We start from the raw sequence: 17,355 nt of genomic DNA, 5'->3' as shown, positions 1-17,355 counted from the left end.
TACATACAATGGAGCTTGCTACAGTAATGTGTTTTCTCTTAGCTACAATGGTCTTTGCTGTAGATAGGACTACTAGTCTATCTACTCTTATGGCCAGTGTTTTTTTTTCCTGTTGTTCAATTAATGTGACTGTTAATTTCCATATAAGAAAGCCTCAAGACTCCATTTCCCCAAATTTTAGTCTTCTACGTTTGTTGGAAATGCACTCTACATTGTGACAGTGTTTCGACTGTTGTGGCTATACACATTTTTTCCTGTAGACAGTGGCAATATGTATCTGCATTAAAATGGTTTAAAACCTAAATACAGCGATTATGTTGATAAGAATGACAACAGTTAACTTATATAAAGCTCTGGTGATCACATGTTGTTTAGGGATTTATTCCCCCCCTCATCCTCCCACATTTCTATTTAGTTTTTTTTGTCTGTGATAAGAGTACGTTTCCCCGTTTTAAAATAAATAGTTATTTTTTTGCAAACTCTGTTACTGTATTTTTTAGCTTAATATGATATTCTGTATACAACAGGAAACAATTATTTGTTAATCAGATTTATTAACAAAGGTATTATCACAGCTGACCTGGATGAATTCTTGTAACATAAAACCAAGAAATAAAACCATAATGATAATAATCACATAACAATATAATTCTCATAAATCCTCTGAAGACATTTCCTTCACCAATTTTGACTGAGCTCTCTCTGAATCCTTCACTTTGGCAACTCATTTGATTAATCCTCTCTGAATGGATAATTTTTTTGGTGCAATTACACAGTCTCACCTCAGTCTCTAAATCCACATACGCTATTTAGCTCAAATGCTGTGGGCACACTCAATTTCTTCTGAAATTACGGGTTCATTCAGTGGTCGATGGCTTTCAGCAATGGAGCTCCATCACTTCAGAAAACACAGTTCCACTGCTCTACTGCCCAATGCTGCAGGTGGCAGGGTTTGTTTTCCTTTAGCTCTTGTATGGCACTGGGCATGATTACTCTATGCTCAAGTGTGCAGCTGAGTGCAGCTTCATGTAGTTGAATTCACTCCAAAAACTTCAGAACACACAGTGTATATATAATATTTATCATATAATTACTGGATATACTGAAAAATATAGTGATATTGATTATATTGCCCATCCCTGCGTATTTCATCATATAGATCAAACACTCATTTCTGCAGAGAAATGAATCTGCTCTCTGTGCAAGAGCTCATCCACCCACACACTCCGCTGAGCCCGCATTCAAAACACACTGATCATTATCTCACACACACACACACACACACACACACACACACACACACACACACACACACACACACACACACACACACACACACACACACACACACACACACACACACACACAGTGTTTACCCAACACCAGCAGCAGTACTGTGAGTTCATGGCAGTGTGTGGACACACACCCAAAACCAACTCGATTACTTCACACACTTTGAGGAAGCTGGGCTTCCTATTCACCCGCTCCTAATTGTAATTCTCTGTTCCACCTTAAATGAGGCAGTAGTTACAATCTTTGGCCTCAGGAGAGGGTCGTGCTTGTTCAGTGCACCCTATGAATGTTCCATGTACCTCTTACAAACATCACATCAAACTTTCCTACCCACAATCCTCTAATGTTTCATAGGTCAACCACCTCCAACATAGCTACAAAAAATGCCCTATATTAAATTATACTGAATTGGTACATGTGTGTATATGTACACACCTTTTTATAACATATATCTTTGAATTATGTTATTCAGCAGTTTGTGCTAAAGTAGCTCCCCTGTGGGATTGGACCAGACAGTCTAGTCTTCGCTCACTATGTGCAATGAGCCTTGGGTCCCCATGACTTGTTCCTCAGCTGTCCTTCCTCTGACCCCTTTTGGCACATACTAAACTCTGCATATGTGGAATAACTTATAGAGCAACATAAACACTCTATTTAGGTCTCAGTCTTTTTACTTTAGATTTATCGCTAAGATTGTCTGTGTGGGTCTTTTCAAAGTACCAACAAAACACAGCACAACCATCAAACATTCTTCTTGGGAAAAAATTGGGAAAAAAGATCATTACTAGAATGCTGGAATAAAACTCATGTAGAACATTTTAATTGTAAGTTATTGTGCAACACATTTAGCCAATCAGGAGAGAGTAGGCCGCACCTAGTCTGGTTCCCGTTTGTGTGCAACACATTGTTTACTTAAGTTTCCATAACAAGAAATGGCCACGGACGAGTAGGGACGAGTGATGTGGATGAATAGAGGGGAAAATCACAGGTGCTCTCAAAATCAACTTAATATTCCCCCTGGGGAAAGGTCTCTGGAATAAGTTAAATGTAAATGTAAATGTAACGCTCTACTACATCTATGGGTGGTTCACAGGAACAAACAACAAAAATGCACTAATTGTGTTAAAAAAGGATTACACGTGTGTCTCTCACCATGCTTTGTGAACGATGTCATTTCTCAGGATTTTCAGTGACACTCGAGTTTCTCCCAGAAAAATGTCCTGAGCCAAATTACCGTTATTCCACAACTCCACCCTGAGAGAAAAAAACAAACAAAAACAAAACACAGACAATTTGTAGTGTCAGTTAATACACTAGAGAGTGTTTAAAGAATTAACAAATGAAGTAAAAAAATGAATTACATTTTTATGCACTGTTTGACTTAAAATACTGGACATAAAAGGTTAAATGTCCTATGAACACTGACAACAAATATATGAATTATTTGTGTCAATATAGCAAAGAGTGAATAAAACAGAGTAAAATTTATTCTCAACCAAATGAACAGTAAAACACACACACACACACACACAAAACATGATTTAAAAAAAAAGCAAAAAAGGATAGAAGCACTGCAGATGAGTAACAACACGCGACCACACGCACATACAAAAAAAATAATAAAATAAAATAAATTAACTAAAAGAAAAACCAGTCCGTTGTAATTACTGTCCTCCTTGATAAGGGGCGCTGTAGAGGAGAAACAGAGCATAAACACACACACACACATACACACACACAAGCCTGACTGATATGAATATCCTGATGCTGAACGTACTGATAAAATTGTAAGCAATTGAATTCTTCTTCTCATGTGAGGTGCAGTTCATAGAAAACAATTGTGTTATATGAACACTGACGTAAAATACTGGACAGTAAATACACTGACAGTAAAATACTGGAGTGTGATTTTTACCGACCATTGTCATGTCTGAACATCTGTTATTATTTGCCATATTAATATTATCTGATATATAAATTACCATCTTATATTTTGATGTAATCTTATATATACTAAGTGGTTACAGACCATGAACGAATGAATTAATGAATCTTATATACTGATATTAACTGATACACTGATTTTATTTGATATTAGCTGATTTAATTAGATACATTAAAGAAAATCTGATATATCAGTCAGGCTCTAATATTACCACACCTGTTCTTACCCGAGTGCTCCTGTAGTGTTCTTTTCAATCGGAGAGAGAGACACACACAACAGTAACAAGAAGCTGCTTACTGCTGTCATTCTAGACACTTAATTTTAAAAAATTTAGTAAAAAACACAATTGACTTGAACAGAGAAAATCACACAGAACAACGTTTGTTTTAGGTAAGAGGTCACTGCACAGGAGATAAGGAGAAACAGAACAGGAATGAACATATCAAACATAGAAAAAAGAGAGAGAAAGAACTGACTTTATCTCCAGTTTCTCAATGTCTTCCTCCTCCACCTGGAAGTGAGATTTCTTGTAACTGCTACTTCTGGAAACCTGAAAACATACAATCAGTTTTATCGCTTGATCAGCAGCTCTGTATAAAACTAGGGCCCTGTCACAGAAACAATTTTAATTTTCTATGACAGAACTATTCTAATTTAATTTGAACTGTTGTTGATGATGCAGAGCTTCACTCTGTCTGAAGGCGCCTTCAGTCTTGGAATAAGAAAAACCAGTCACTGCTCTTGACTCAAGCTGATTCTACCATTGCTTCTCTTAGGAGGACACCCAGAAGCATGTTCAGTCTCCTGTTCAGTTTCAGGTTCCTCTTTTGTTTTATCTCTAGTTCAGACTCTTGTTCAGACCCCTTTGCAGATTCCTGTTCAGACTCAGGAATTGACTACAGCAGCTTCCTCTCGTATATCTGCAGGTTCTTGCCCTGGAACTCAGATGCTGGAATCACTGTTCTAACTGAGTGAACCCTCCACTCTGCGTTTGCTATTCATTTATCTAGTGATGTCCTAATTAGAGTGGATTTTGTTTCTAACCTGTTTGTTCTGAGGTTAATATTCTGACAGCGCTTTTCCACCAACGAGGAACCGGAAGAGTTCCAGTTAGCAAATGTCGTCTGTGGGCGTGTCGAGGTTCAGTAACTCAAGAAAGAGCTCGAGCCTCAAATACAGCGGTATTGAACTGCTTGGGGTCAAAGTTTCATATAAATACATAATATAACAAAAATATAAAACAAAAATAAAACAGGAACACATGCAGTTTGTGTGTTTTTCTGGGGCTGTGTTCGGTGTGACACCATGCGTGTTGGTCAGATCCGTGGCTCTGCGTTACATTCCTCCGCTGTTCACAAGCTCAACAGGACGGCTTGGAACTCAGCAACATTTACACAGGTATTATATCTCACTCTAATCTGGCTCCACAGTAAACAAAATAATAAACAACAATGACTCTGTCATGACTGTGACTTCTTATCTGCGGCTCTGGCGCTGTATTCAGCCACAGCGACGCCCCCAGCTGGTGACGTACCCTGGTTTCCCTCTAACCTTGTAGAAACGCAAGTCGGGTCACTGGAACGAACCAAGGTTCCAAGAATCAGGAACGGTTTGAGAACTAGAGTTTTTTGGAGACTGAATGTTGTATAAGAGCGTCTGCTGAATCCTGTGAATGTAAATGTGTTTGTGCAAAAAACCTGTGAATAATTGATAAATGTCTGTAAAAGGTTTTACCTCAAAAGACAAAGTCTCATCAAAATGAGGATCACTCGTTTTCTTCTTCACTTTTGTCTTCTTCTGATCAGACCTGGGGGGGATAGAATGAATGGGTGTAGGTGACAGACAGAACAACAGAAGAAATAAAAATGACAGAAAGAAAGAAATAGTTAGAAAGAGAGAGACAGACAGAGAGAGAGAGAGAGAGAGAGAGAGAAATAAGACAGCTAACATATTTTTCTTTCAGTTTTTGTGGTGATCTTGTTCCTCTCTCTGTCTATTTACCACTCTACATTTTACATAAGTTTACATACCCTTCCACACACTTTACATAAAAACTTCCTCCAGTTTCCATAAACACTGCAATGCTACTACAGATCTACATGCTCTCACTATAGCTCTATCTATACATCTCTAGTTCTCTCTGTCTCACCGTCTGTACACCTGTCTCTCACTCGTCACACCTAACTCTATCTTGGAATCTGATTCTTTCTCACTGTATGTCTGTGTTTGAGCTCACATTTTTTTCAACTCAATATAGCTAACTGCTCTTATTGTAAATACCTTGCATCATCTCTTTCTCTCTCACACTGCCCCTGTTGCTTCTCTCTCTCTCTTCAATTCAATTCAATTTAATTCAAACAGTTGTATTCACAAGAAGTGTAAGGAGTAAATGTGACCAAAGAAATAAACAGAAAGTTAGGTTTAATAATCAGAATATTGAAAGACAAAAAGGGAAAAAGAAAATTTAAATTTCAAATTTTTTTCACTGTTCATCAAAAAGTCTTTCACAACCACAAGCACATAGCACCAGTGTGTGAAGGACAGGGTGTGTGTGAGAGAGAGATAGAAGAAGAGAGAGAGAGAAAGAGAAAGAGAGCAAGAAAGTGTGTGTGTGTGTCTCACTTTTTCCTTCAACTACAGAGTAGTGAGGGAAATTGACAGCAAAAAAATGTTAAATAAAAAAATATCTATCTGGAATTAAGCCAAGTTTAAAATTACTATTTAAAAAATGTTAATAAAAAAATAATTAACTTTACCTTGACGTAGTGAATTATAAAATAAACTTCAGACTTGCATGTCTGTTTATATTGCAGTGTGTATGTTTGTGGATATGTGTGTGAGTGTATGTGTGTGTGCATGTTACCTGGCAGGTCCAATGAGCGTTACTGAGGCGAAGGAGTCACAGTTCTGTCCACTGATCAATGGCAATCCTTGACACTCAATTATTCTACACACACACACACACACAGAATTATAGTAAGAGATGAGATGTGATGTAAACAGAGGAGAAAAAAGGTGATGACACAAATAATAATAAATAAATAAATCATTATAAATCAACATATTACACTCCTTTTTCACAAGTGAAGAGTTTGGGGGTCTTAATAGAACATCTATGGTATGCCTTCATCAAAAATACCACAAGGATCAAACATATACAGCCCTGCCCAGAACTACTGTTTTCAGCTCCTGTTTCTTTAAATGAGAACGAACAATTGCTCACTCCACCCCATCTCCCACAGGGAGTGCCTATGTGAGTACATCTTCACGCTACCTGTTCACTCTATCTGTCAAGCAGTGAACCCTGAGAGAATCATTTAAGGAGAAACAGGAAGTTTGAACGAGAGGTCAACGTTCTGTTTGACTGAATATTAACACTGCAACAGTATTTTAAGGTAGAAATTCAAATGAGAAGTGGTTGTAACGAGATTGTAATGTAACAGCTGCATCATTTAAGGTGGACTAGAAAAATAAAAAAGGAAGCCTTATCCAGGAGGCAGGCAGTGGACTTGGAGCAGTGTTTAGGAACTAGTTTTCCCAAAAAAAAGTGTATCTGTATTTTGCCATTTAAAAGGCATTTATTTACTTATGTTTATTTTATTTTTAAAGAATTTTAAACAATTACAACAATTCTACAGAGCTAGATGGGGCACCAAACCTGAATGGCTTTTTATAGTGTACAGTTATAATGTATATCTTATTTATGAGTTTGTAGGCCCTTTTATTTGCACAAGCACTGAAAGACAACTTTTAAGCTATACAGGTTATATTCTTGTACACTGGGTCTTCCAAAATTTCTTTTGAAATGAAGGGTATGAATCAAGTATTTTGTTCTTCTCTACAGCACTGATAGCCTCTACTCTTTTGTTAAGTCTTACACTAGATGTTGGAACAACGCAGTGAGTATTTGATGACATTTGATGGCAACGTGTCCCAGAGTTCCATCATGTCATGGGACACAGTTCCACTGCTCCACAGCCTCATGCTTTATGTAATGTTGCGGTAGAATGTTAGGACCTGGACTAGAGTAGAGTACAGTTCCTCACCTGACCTGCAGCCTTGGAGAAACAGGGCCATTATCAGTGATCACCTCATTAAGCTTCATCTCCAAGTGAACTTTACCCTGGGAACACACACACAAAAAGAGTTACAATGGCATCCAATACATGAACACACAGCATAACGTACCATGAAGACAATCATATTAAATAACACCACACTCAAAAATGCAATCTATCTTTATTACAATTAGAAAAAAGGGTTAATCTACTGAAAATGTTTAAAATGATCAGCCTTATTTTTATGAGACCTGATTCACTTTACTGTTAGATATCCCACTATATTAACACTATGTATACTGTTAAAATGATTATTCTTTCAGGCTGTGTTTATTAGAAAATGGGATAAGATTTTTAAAAAATCTTGCTGACACTCAGTGCAGAAAAAGGGAAAGAAAGAGATAATGAGAGAGAGGGAGGGAGAGAGACAAAATAACTCCCACACACTCCTACGCAATGTCCTCACACAACAGAACTCCACCCCCACCCCCACACACACACACACAAAGTGTGTAAATGTTACACTACAGAATCCACACTGTTATACAATTGTAATTATATAACAAAAACAAAAAATAAAATGAATACATTTTCAAAAAATGACACAATTATAACACGAACTGACTGATGAATAGCCACCTGACAACTGCACCCTGACACATGGAGCTGTGGGACACACCTGCTTCCACAGTTACGCTGCACTGTTCCAATGATTACACAATCTGTTTCCATGGTTATGCTTCACTTGTTTCCATAGATACACTACATCTGTTTCCACAGGTACACTACACCCATTCCCACACTGACACAACACCTGTTTCCATGGTTATACCTTTATTTGACACGTTTAATTTCAATTGTTATTCTCTTGTTTTTTTCCACTTTCTGATTCATTTAGTTTGCTTGACAAAAGCACTGTGTTTTTTTTTTTTTTTTTTTTTTTTTTTTACTGGATCTTGTTGAGTAATGCTTTTTCAAATTTAATCTTTGAATTCATCCTTACTCTTTATAACCTATTTTCAGACCATTGGTAACACTTTAAAGCTTGTTTCCTGGGCCTTTATAATACCATGTAACCTGTTTCCTGATTTGATGTAATCGTTTATAACTTGTATCCTGAAACTTTATAACACTTTATAACCTGTTTCCTGATTTGATGTAACACTTTATAACCTGCTTCCTGACTCGACATAAGCATTTATAACTGACCCTTCCTGACCTTAGAATTCTTCATAACCTCTTCTCTGACACATTACACCCCTCCCTGACCATGTATAAGAGTGTGTGACAGTGAGTGTTTTGTGAGAGGAGACCGGTGTGTGTACTAAACACAGCGGTGTGTACATCATACACAAAAACAGGATGTGGAGTAGCGCTGCCTCCTGACTGGTCCACACAGAGTGGTGACTCATCACTCTGACATGTCATTGGACGACGGTCACTATGAATAACAGTAATGTGATCTGATTGGCCTAAACCACAAGAGCTGACTAACCACACACAGGACATGAGACAGGGAAAAAGAGAAAGAAAGAAAGAAAGAAAGACAGAGAGAGAGAGAGAGAGAGAGAGAGAGAGAGAGAGAGAGAGAGAGCATGCTCTCTTGCATGCTGAGAGCAGTCTTACGTCAATCCATTCATTTGTCTGTTAGCTTTGCATCACGGCTGGTTCACACACACACACACAACAACACTAAAATTCTTTTCATTCTCTGTTGCATTTTGCCATTCTGCTGTGTGGGGTTGGACCACAGTGGCTTCGTTGACAACCTCTGCGTCGAGTGTAACTGCCTAGTTGCAACTTCGCAGTGGTGGAATTAATGGTCAGATTCTGCTCATGTCAGCTGTTTTGTTATATGGGAAATATATCCTCTATAAATTTTATATATATTAATATATAGTAATTTATACTCACTGTCCAATTAAAAACATGAGTTTCTATTATTGTACATTTTCAGTTGTCTACATCATTTGGAAACAGCAGAGTGTTCACAACTACTTAGGGATATATATGTTAAAAACATTTATCTCCCTAAATAGCAACTTTACAGGAGAAGGAAAAATCTTCTTAGCTTTCATTGGAAGTCAATGTAGTAATTTTGGAGTATTTTTCTATTGGTCCATTCATCATGACATTTTAACATAATGTGAAGGGCAGTTGTATATATATATATATATATATATATATATATATATATATATATATATATATATATATATATATATATATAAACTAATTCTAGAATATTTATATATAAAATGTTACAACAAGTGGCGACAATTCCCACTTTAAATTAAAATTATATATAAATACAGGGAGTCCTCGACTTAAACCGATTTTCAGTGTAAGTGGTAACATACGTACATACTGTACGTAAATAACATACTGTAAGCACTTCCTATCGTAACACCTATCCTTCTCGGTCCCGAGCCGCGTAACCGTGTATTCCTCCGCCGCACACACCAAACACGTTCACGTTACGACTTTTACGACACAAAACCACTTAAGTCAAAATAAGGCTTTATACAGTAAATGGGAGATGTGTCGTAACCACGAAACATCGTAACTCAGGACTGACGTAAACCGAGGACCTCCTGTATATATTTTGTTGCCTCTTTGTGAAATCTCGCCCTGAGAAATGTTTAAAGTTACTGAGAGCAATTTCTCAGCCTAAAACCCTATTCGGACAGGATTAATTTTACCCCTGTGACCGTGGGGTAAAGTCATATTACCAGAGTATCTTAGTGGTTATAAACCCATACGAAAACTGACCATTTCAGTCATTTTCCCCACTTTTTACTCCCATTTTCCACAATCCTTTTTCAAGAAAGCCCCCTGAGCCTTTTACCTAGTGTAAAACAAGCCGTAAAAATAACCTCATTTTATATTAATCTTATGCGAATTGACATGTGGAGGGAATATTCCTTCATATTCGGTCATCTTGATCTACCTTAAAAAATTATTTTGGGGTAAGGAGGGAAGCAGGGGGGTACGATGACCTTTTTCCTTTCGTTTCAGTCGTTTGGTTTCATTGGACCATTTATCAAGCCAGCTTCATTAATCAACAGTGAGGGTGGATCGATGTTTGGACTGAGTCATGTTCATGTAAGAAAAGGCTGATTTACATTATTTAAATGAGCAGAGACCTAACATATATATGTAATGCTTGACAAATTGGCAATATTTAATGAGCTGGAATAGAGAATGTGTTGCCTTTTTGGTTTAAATAGTGATCGTGGACTGATATTTGGACATTATTCTCATGTGTGAAAAGGGTGATTCGCATTATTTATATGAGCTGCGATTAACCAATCAGACAGAATTTGTAATCCAAATTACTTTAATTGGACTAGTCTACTTCAACTGGAGAGGTATACATGGCCGTAATCTATTCCCATTGAGCTATTAGTCTGATTAGTAACTAATCAGGTTACATGTAACTGCAGCTACTAATTTTAGCTGTAGGAATATATTGCATATTTGTCTGTAGTGTGTGAGAGCCTGTGTTTAGCCAGTCATTTCCTATGTGAAACCATATCATATTTGAAGGGATGCTTTATTAATACCATACACCAAATCATTGAGAAAATCTATTTAAGATATTGGGTTTACAATCTTGCCAAATGCGGTTTAGTGTAAAAACTGATTAAAGGAGAACTAATTTTGCCTACTACAAAATCTTAAACAGGTCGGGTGTGTTGACGGGTGTGGTCTAAATGTGTGTATTCTGGGTGATACTGTACAGTTATAATGATTTTACAGTACTTTTAAATGTCTTGACTATATGATCTGGAATTAATATCCATTTGAAATTTGTTGCTAATAAGAATTAAATTAGATATTTTTCTATTATAAATTAGTCTGTTTATTTATTTATTTATTGTAATGCCATAGCACAAGTGTTTGGCTGATTCTGATAAACAGACTGTTTTTTGGGGGGTAATATTTTATTAAATTAACAGTTAGACAGCAATGTTGAATATGTTCATTAAAAAATGAATTTATAATAATTATAAGTTTAAAATAATTAATCTATTAGATGTAATAAAGAGTAATTACCACTAATTAAAGCTGCTCACCTGAACCTCAGAGTTAGGGTCGACGGGCTGCAAGGCAAACCAATGCTCCTTTCCACTGTATTTACACAGTTCATCTTTCCTTATCCACACTTTACCTACACAGACACACACACACAATTACCATCACTCAGTACACATTAAACCTATAATACTGAATATTTACTCAATCAATAACTCATATCATAAACCACTAGTTTTTTTCTTAATGCTTCCACTCAGATTTCCCACTATTCTACCACCATAATCAACATATTATTCCTAGCTGACACAAACCTAGCATGTCTGAAATTGTAACATTTTTAATGAACGTAATTATGAATTTTCAATATTCTTAAAAATATATTCTTACATTTGTAATAGGGTAGCTCTTGTATAGGATCAAACCAGGTGGTCTAGCCTAAATCTGGGGTGTTTGTTAGGTGTGAGTGTGACACGGTGTGTATATGATGTATATGATGTGTATATGATGTGTTAGGTGTGAGTGTGATACGGTGTATATGATGTGTATATGATGTGTTAGGTGTGAGTGTGTTACGGTGTATATGATGTGTATATGATGTGTTAGGTGTGAGTGTGTTACGGTGTATATGATGTGTATATGATGTGTTAGGTGTGAGTGCGATATGGTGTATATGATGTGTTAGGTGTGAGTGTGATACGGTGTATATGATGTGTATATTATGTGTTAGGTGTGAGTGTGATGCGGTGTATATGATGTGTTAGGTGTGAGTGCGATATGGTGTGTATACTGTGTATATGATGTGCAAAAAAATTGAAAGAAAAAATGATTGCAGAAAGTGAGAATGCGACGAACCTACTGGCTGTTCCCTCTGAAATACGCTCTTGGCATATACGTAGAAGGATAGACACTGAAACGGCCGTGGAATTTCAAAATAAAAATCTTCCCCATAAAATGGACTGTAACAGAGACAAGAAGTAAACAAGAGTGACAGACACAGAAATCAGGGTTAATTAAACAACAAGTAACAAAAAAAGGTTAAAAGGAGCAACCAGGTATTCTTGACACAAAAAGTAACCAACAATATTGATAGAAATGCTCCAGAGAGGAGCATTAGAAGTTTAAAATAAAAACCCTTTTTCAGGAAAAGATGGGATTTTTGCTAAAATGCAAATAAAAACAGGAATCTGTGATTTGTTAGTTTTATTTAACTGACAAATCACATATAAAAGCTCTCCATTGTTTTCACTGAACAACTTTACTGTGTTTTGTAAATATAAACAAATTTGATTCTAAAAAATATGGATGGAATTTTGTTTACCGTTGTGTTACATCACATTTACTTTAAATTACACTGTTTTACTGAACTTTGAAGATGTTTAAGCTTTGTATGTGGAATATTTTCCCATTCTTGTCTGACACAAGATTTCATTTGCAGACTTCAACAGTTTGAGAATGCCATGGTTTTTTCTTATTTCAATGTTGTTCAATAGGAAACAAATGGACTGCATGCAGGTCATTCAAGCACACAAACACACTCTGCATTTTACAACCCCAACATTCCTGGAAACACTGTTTGTAAATGTAGAATACAATCTCTGACACATCCTGATGACTAGGTGTCGGTATAACAGCTGTTTCATAACATGAAGATTGAGTTGAGAAAATGTCTGATTGCTCCGTTAACAACGCATCAACCATCAAACAACTAAAACAGTGAAAAGATAAATGTAGGGTTAGGGTTACAGTTATCATAATCCATATCAACATTGTGATCACAATCATCATAATAATCAGTCAGATCAATTTAGTCTGTGGTCATTAAAAAAAGAAAAGATGCAAACAGGGTAAAACACTACTTGACTATGAATATTTATTACAAGGTTAAATGTTATCGGAAAGGTTCTGTGCATGTTTTCTTAAATTCAAAATTGAAAATAAGTAATGTCATTGTAAACTAAACCCCAACTGTGGAATAACTGAGTATTTTGTGGCTTTTTTGACTGAATAAACAAATGTAATACGTTATCATCATAACATATATAATACACAGCCAAAAAGCTTAAAGAATATAGGAATGTGCGGCCCCATAATCAGCGTGATCAGTGATAAGATATTAACATACTTTAGGTTTTCACATACGCATACTTTTCCCTCCACGATCACATTTCTGATCAGAATAACTGATTTAATAACAGTATTTACTGAATATTTTCAGACAAAACTGAACCTGGAATTCAGTAATCTTAATTCTGACAATTTAACAATCAGTAAACACAAGAATATGTAAATTTCATAAAATAATTATATAATTAATGAAGATGGTATAATCTGTAAAAGGTAATAAAACAGTCAGTTTACGTCTGACATTTGATTCTAGGCCTATTTGTTATTTTCTCTGAAAATTAATGTGTTTGGTGGCTGTAATTTCAGCACATTATTATATTTAATATTTTCTTTTACACTGGGAAGATACTGTAAACCTTTCACATTACTTAAAATCTTAACACAATTTGTGAAATCTTAGTTTATTACTGAAATTCTACTTTCCACCTTAAATACTGCAGCAGTTTCACGTAATGTGGAATGAAAACTTTCTGAAAGGGGCTAGGGAACCTACATTCTTTTTCAGATTTTGCTGAGCTGGCCTGAGAAGCTTTAAACCATCAGAATCTTTTAGCAGATGCTCGAGAGAAGAGCGGTTTCCCAGACATAGCAAAGGTACAGCAGGTAAGAAAAAAAAAAAAACCTTCAGCCTGAAAATCAAGCAAAAAAAAAAATCAAGCAAAAAAAAAAAAAAAAAAAAAAAAAAACAGAGCAAACATCTGAGAGAGAGAGAGAGAGAGAGTGTGTTTGTGTGTGTCTGTGTGTTAGAGAGAAATGCGTGGGTGGAAACACTTCCTCAACCACAGAGCTCTGAACATTGAGAAAAACACAGTTGAGAAAGAGAGCGAAAGAGAGAAACTGTTCAATAATCATTCATATTCTTATCTACACACATATATGCATACACATACTCAATACTCAATCATACGTATAATTAATCACTAAGCCATGCATCTCCATTTGGATATTGTGCAATTTTATGAAAGCAAAAAAATATATATCCTTTGGCCTTTAAAACATCTCAACAAGCAGAAACTCGTTGATAAAACGTATTAACATTAATCTACATTAGAATATACATATTTATATATACAGATGAAAAAATACGTATCTCAAAATATCTTTAAACGGAAGAGGAAAACATTCGGAACTTTCAGTGTTAGTCAATGTACAGAGATTTTATCAAAATCATTCTTGACTTTAATGAGTAAATTCAGCTGCTTTAAGCCACACGTATCGCAGACAGAGTGTTTATAACCTCTGTAGAAAAACAGGACATGAAATGGGAGATTGAAGCAGCTGCATATGAGCCTAAGGTCACCATGCTCAATGACAAGGTTGGTCTAGAGGAGTATAAAGTCTCACAGCATTCATCTCTGGAGCTGTGTTCTCCAGAGTGAGAGAGCTCTATCCAATGCTGGCGTGTGTAATCCAGAACCAATCATACAACATCAGTGTCTGACCTCACTACTCTATGTAGCAGACTGGTTTAACAAAGTTTTTCATCATCAATGATTTCTAACATCTTAAAAATATTCTCCACAAAAAAAGAGCTGAGGTAGAGATTACGCTTCACCTGTTTAATCATATGCTCTTTTTATTTTTTCCCTGCAAAAACAGAAAACACTGAGCACAGAATATATGAACAGCTTTAATGTAATCATGTTATTAATGCATGGTTCTTACAGATGCACTAAACTGCTTGCTCCTGAGAGATTCCCTCTTAATTCCCTTTACCTCCATTTCCTCGAGGGATGACTTTGAGAACCTCAGAGTTAACTTTTGCAGTGTGCATATTAAAGCTGATTTACAGTAGTACTGACTGAAGGGAGAGCCTATTTAAGGTAGTAATAATTTAAGGTTTAAAGTGATGATTTAAGGTGACATTGTTATAAGCAGATTTGTTTAAAATTTGCACTGTTTAAAAGTAGCACAAATTGTACAGTAGTGCTCAGTTAAAGTAGGTAGTTATGTTTCAAGATGACACTAGTTCAACAGTTGAGATAATTTGAGGTATAGTCTTTGTAAGATAGCACAGCGCTATTCCAGACTGGTGTATGTTGTCTTATGCGAGTGTGTGTGTGTGTGTGCTACCTGAGGCTCTTCTCATGGACTTTAGTGCGGAACACCTCCTCTTGATCCAGACTGATGGTGCAGAAAGTGCCGACGTCCCTCAAACGATTTGATCCAGAACCAAAGCCAATGTTCTTCCCTTCACCTGAACACACACGCACACACAAACACACGGACATTATGAATCACATTCAGTGCAGCACATTCATTTCATTTATAATATTAAATAAATTAACTTAGCACGTTAAGGACATTTTCACACTTATACTTTCACAAAATACTTAGGTCACCATCTCTGTTAGGCCTGTCACTGTAGCCATTTTTTTAGGTTGCCTAAAATAACTGTGATAAAATGATACTGTCATTTAAAAACCATGTTATGCCACTGTCATTATGATTATAAATAGCATAATTACAATACAATTACACTGCTTTAAAAAGCAATGAACTTTTAGTTATTAAGAATATTCAGACATTTGAATTGGTATATAAAATATGATTAAATGCCATAAACAAACAAACAAACAAACAAATAAATAAATAAATAAAATAAACCACAGTTTTCAAACAAACTCCACAACAGAAAGACCAGAGAAAACCAGAAAATAAAACGGAGCGAGCGGTTAAAATATTGTGCCCCTGAGACTTATGTAAACAAACACAATGGATGATATTAAATTCAGCAAAAATTACGAACATTTCTAAATAATGTACAATAAATCGAAAATGTAATTATTGTGACAGACTTAATCGCCGCTTTGGGTCCACACACACACACACACACACACACACCTTCCGAACCGTAGTTCCATTGCCAAATTCCATAAGTTACTTTTCCTTTGCAAAACGTTTGGAAGAACCTTCATCCGTTTTTTTCTTTTTATTAATTTCTGTGAATACAAACATTCAAGCACCGAGGAGCAGAGCTTTTGGGATGCAGGGCATTTTACCGTGCAGGAGGAGCCCCTGCAAACATGAAGCTGTTCTCATGTGAGATTTAAGCCACGCAGGCTCTCCATAAATACATTCACAGTAATGAGCTAATTACAGAAGTCCTATCCTGTGATGGTGTGGGTTTATTAAACATGGGAAAGGGGAGAAACATGGCAAGTTGAAGCCATAACGTCACAAAACGAACCCAATCATGCAGCTCCACACTTGGCCTCAGGAGCAGACTGCAAGGCTCTGGACTGCTCTTGGGCTCAGAAACAGCTTTCACAATTGACCAAACGTACCGAACCCACAAAAAAAACATGCTCTGGTCCGGAAAAAAAGCTCTACTGTGGAAACGCCCTAAGGATACCCAGAATGCTTCTGCAAACTATGAAACAAGATCATTCAGTCAGTCAAACTACATGGGATAAAACTAGGCGCTCTGATTTTGCTCTGTTTCCGACATTAAGTGAAGATATTTTAGCCTTCTCTCCAATAGACACACCCTATCACACCCCCATTGTCACACAGCCAATGAGAGCAGTGGCCATTAGTTTACAACATTTATAATAAACATCTATTAAAACACCTCATTGAGAGACATTACTGACAGATTAATTGCTTTATACTCCAGGGGTCTTTCAAAAAACAGAGGGAGCTGTAATAAAGAGTAAAAACAGAAACTTTAATTTCAAAAACACAGATATCAGCCTCAGAGGTTCATTAATTTGCAGTGGGTCAGGACCCCACCTGAAACCGTGGGCCGCAAGGTACACGTCATGGATTAAAGAGTTAAAAACAGTAAAACACAGAAATCTTTCATACTCAGAATGCGAGGGTTAAACACTGAGCTCATGTAAGCTGTGGTTACAGATGAGAAGTATCAACTTCCTTCCAGCATGCACTGCA

The 17,355-nt window shown here is 36.4% G+C and overlaps 1 protein-coding gene across 1 annotated transcript in view; it reads right to left on the bottom strand.

Annotated features, from left to right (window-relative positions):
- The window catches only part of rasa2 (RAS p21 protein activator 2), a 52,694-nt gene that overhangs the window by 20,521 nt on the left and 14,818 nt on the right, over window positions 1–17,355 (bottom strand). Inside the window, exons 2-9 of the mRNA XM_066684837.1 lie at window positions 15,535–15,658; window positions 12,190–12,293; window positions 11,376–11,470; window positions 7,285–7,361; window positions 6,102–6,185; window positions 4,973–5,045; window positions 3,715–3,788; window positions 2,446–2,547 (exon numbers count right to left, since the gene is read on the bottom strand). Of these exons, the coding sequence (XP_066540934.1) occupies window positions 2,446–2,547; window positions 3,715–3,788; window positions 4,973–5,045; window positions 6,102–6,185; window positions 7,285–7,361; window positions 11,376–11,470; window positions 12,190–12,293; window positions 15,535–15,658 (733 nt within the window). The remainder of the gene's footprint in view (window positions 1–2,445; window positions 2,548–3,714; window positions 3,789–4,972; window positions 5,046–6,101; window positions 6,186–7,284; window positions 7,362–11,375; window positions 11,471–12,189; window positions 12,294–15,534; window positions 15,659–17,355) is intronic.

The sequence above is a fragment of the Hoplias malabaricus genome, chromosome 11 (assembly GCF_029633855.1).
Source record: "Hoplias malabaricus isolate fHopMal1 chromosome 11, fHopMal1.hap1, whole genome shotgun sequence".
NCBI classification, from domain to species: Eukaryota; Metazoa; Chordata; class Actinopteri; order Characiformes; family Erythrinidae; genus Hoplias; species Hoplias malabaricus.
Note: the sequence above shows the minus strand (reverse complement) of the source record. Positions and strands in the feature narration are given on the sequence as shown.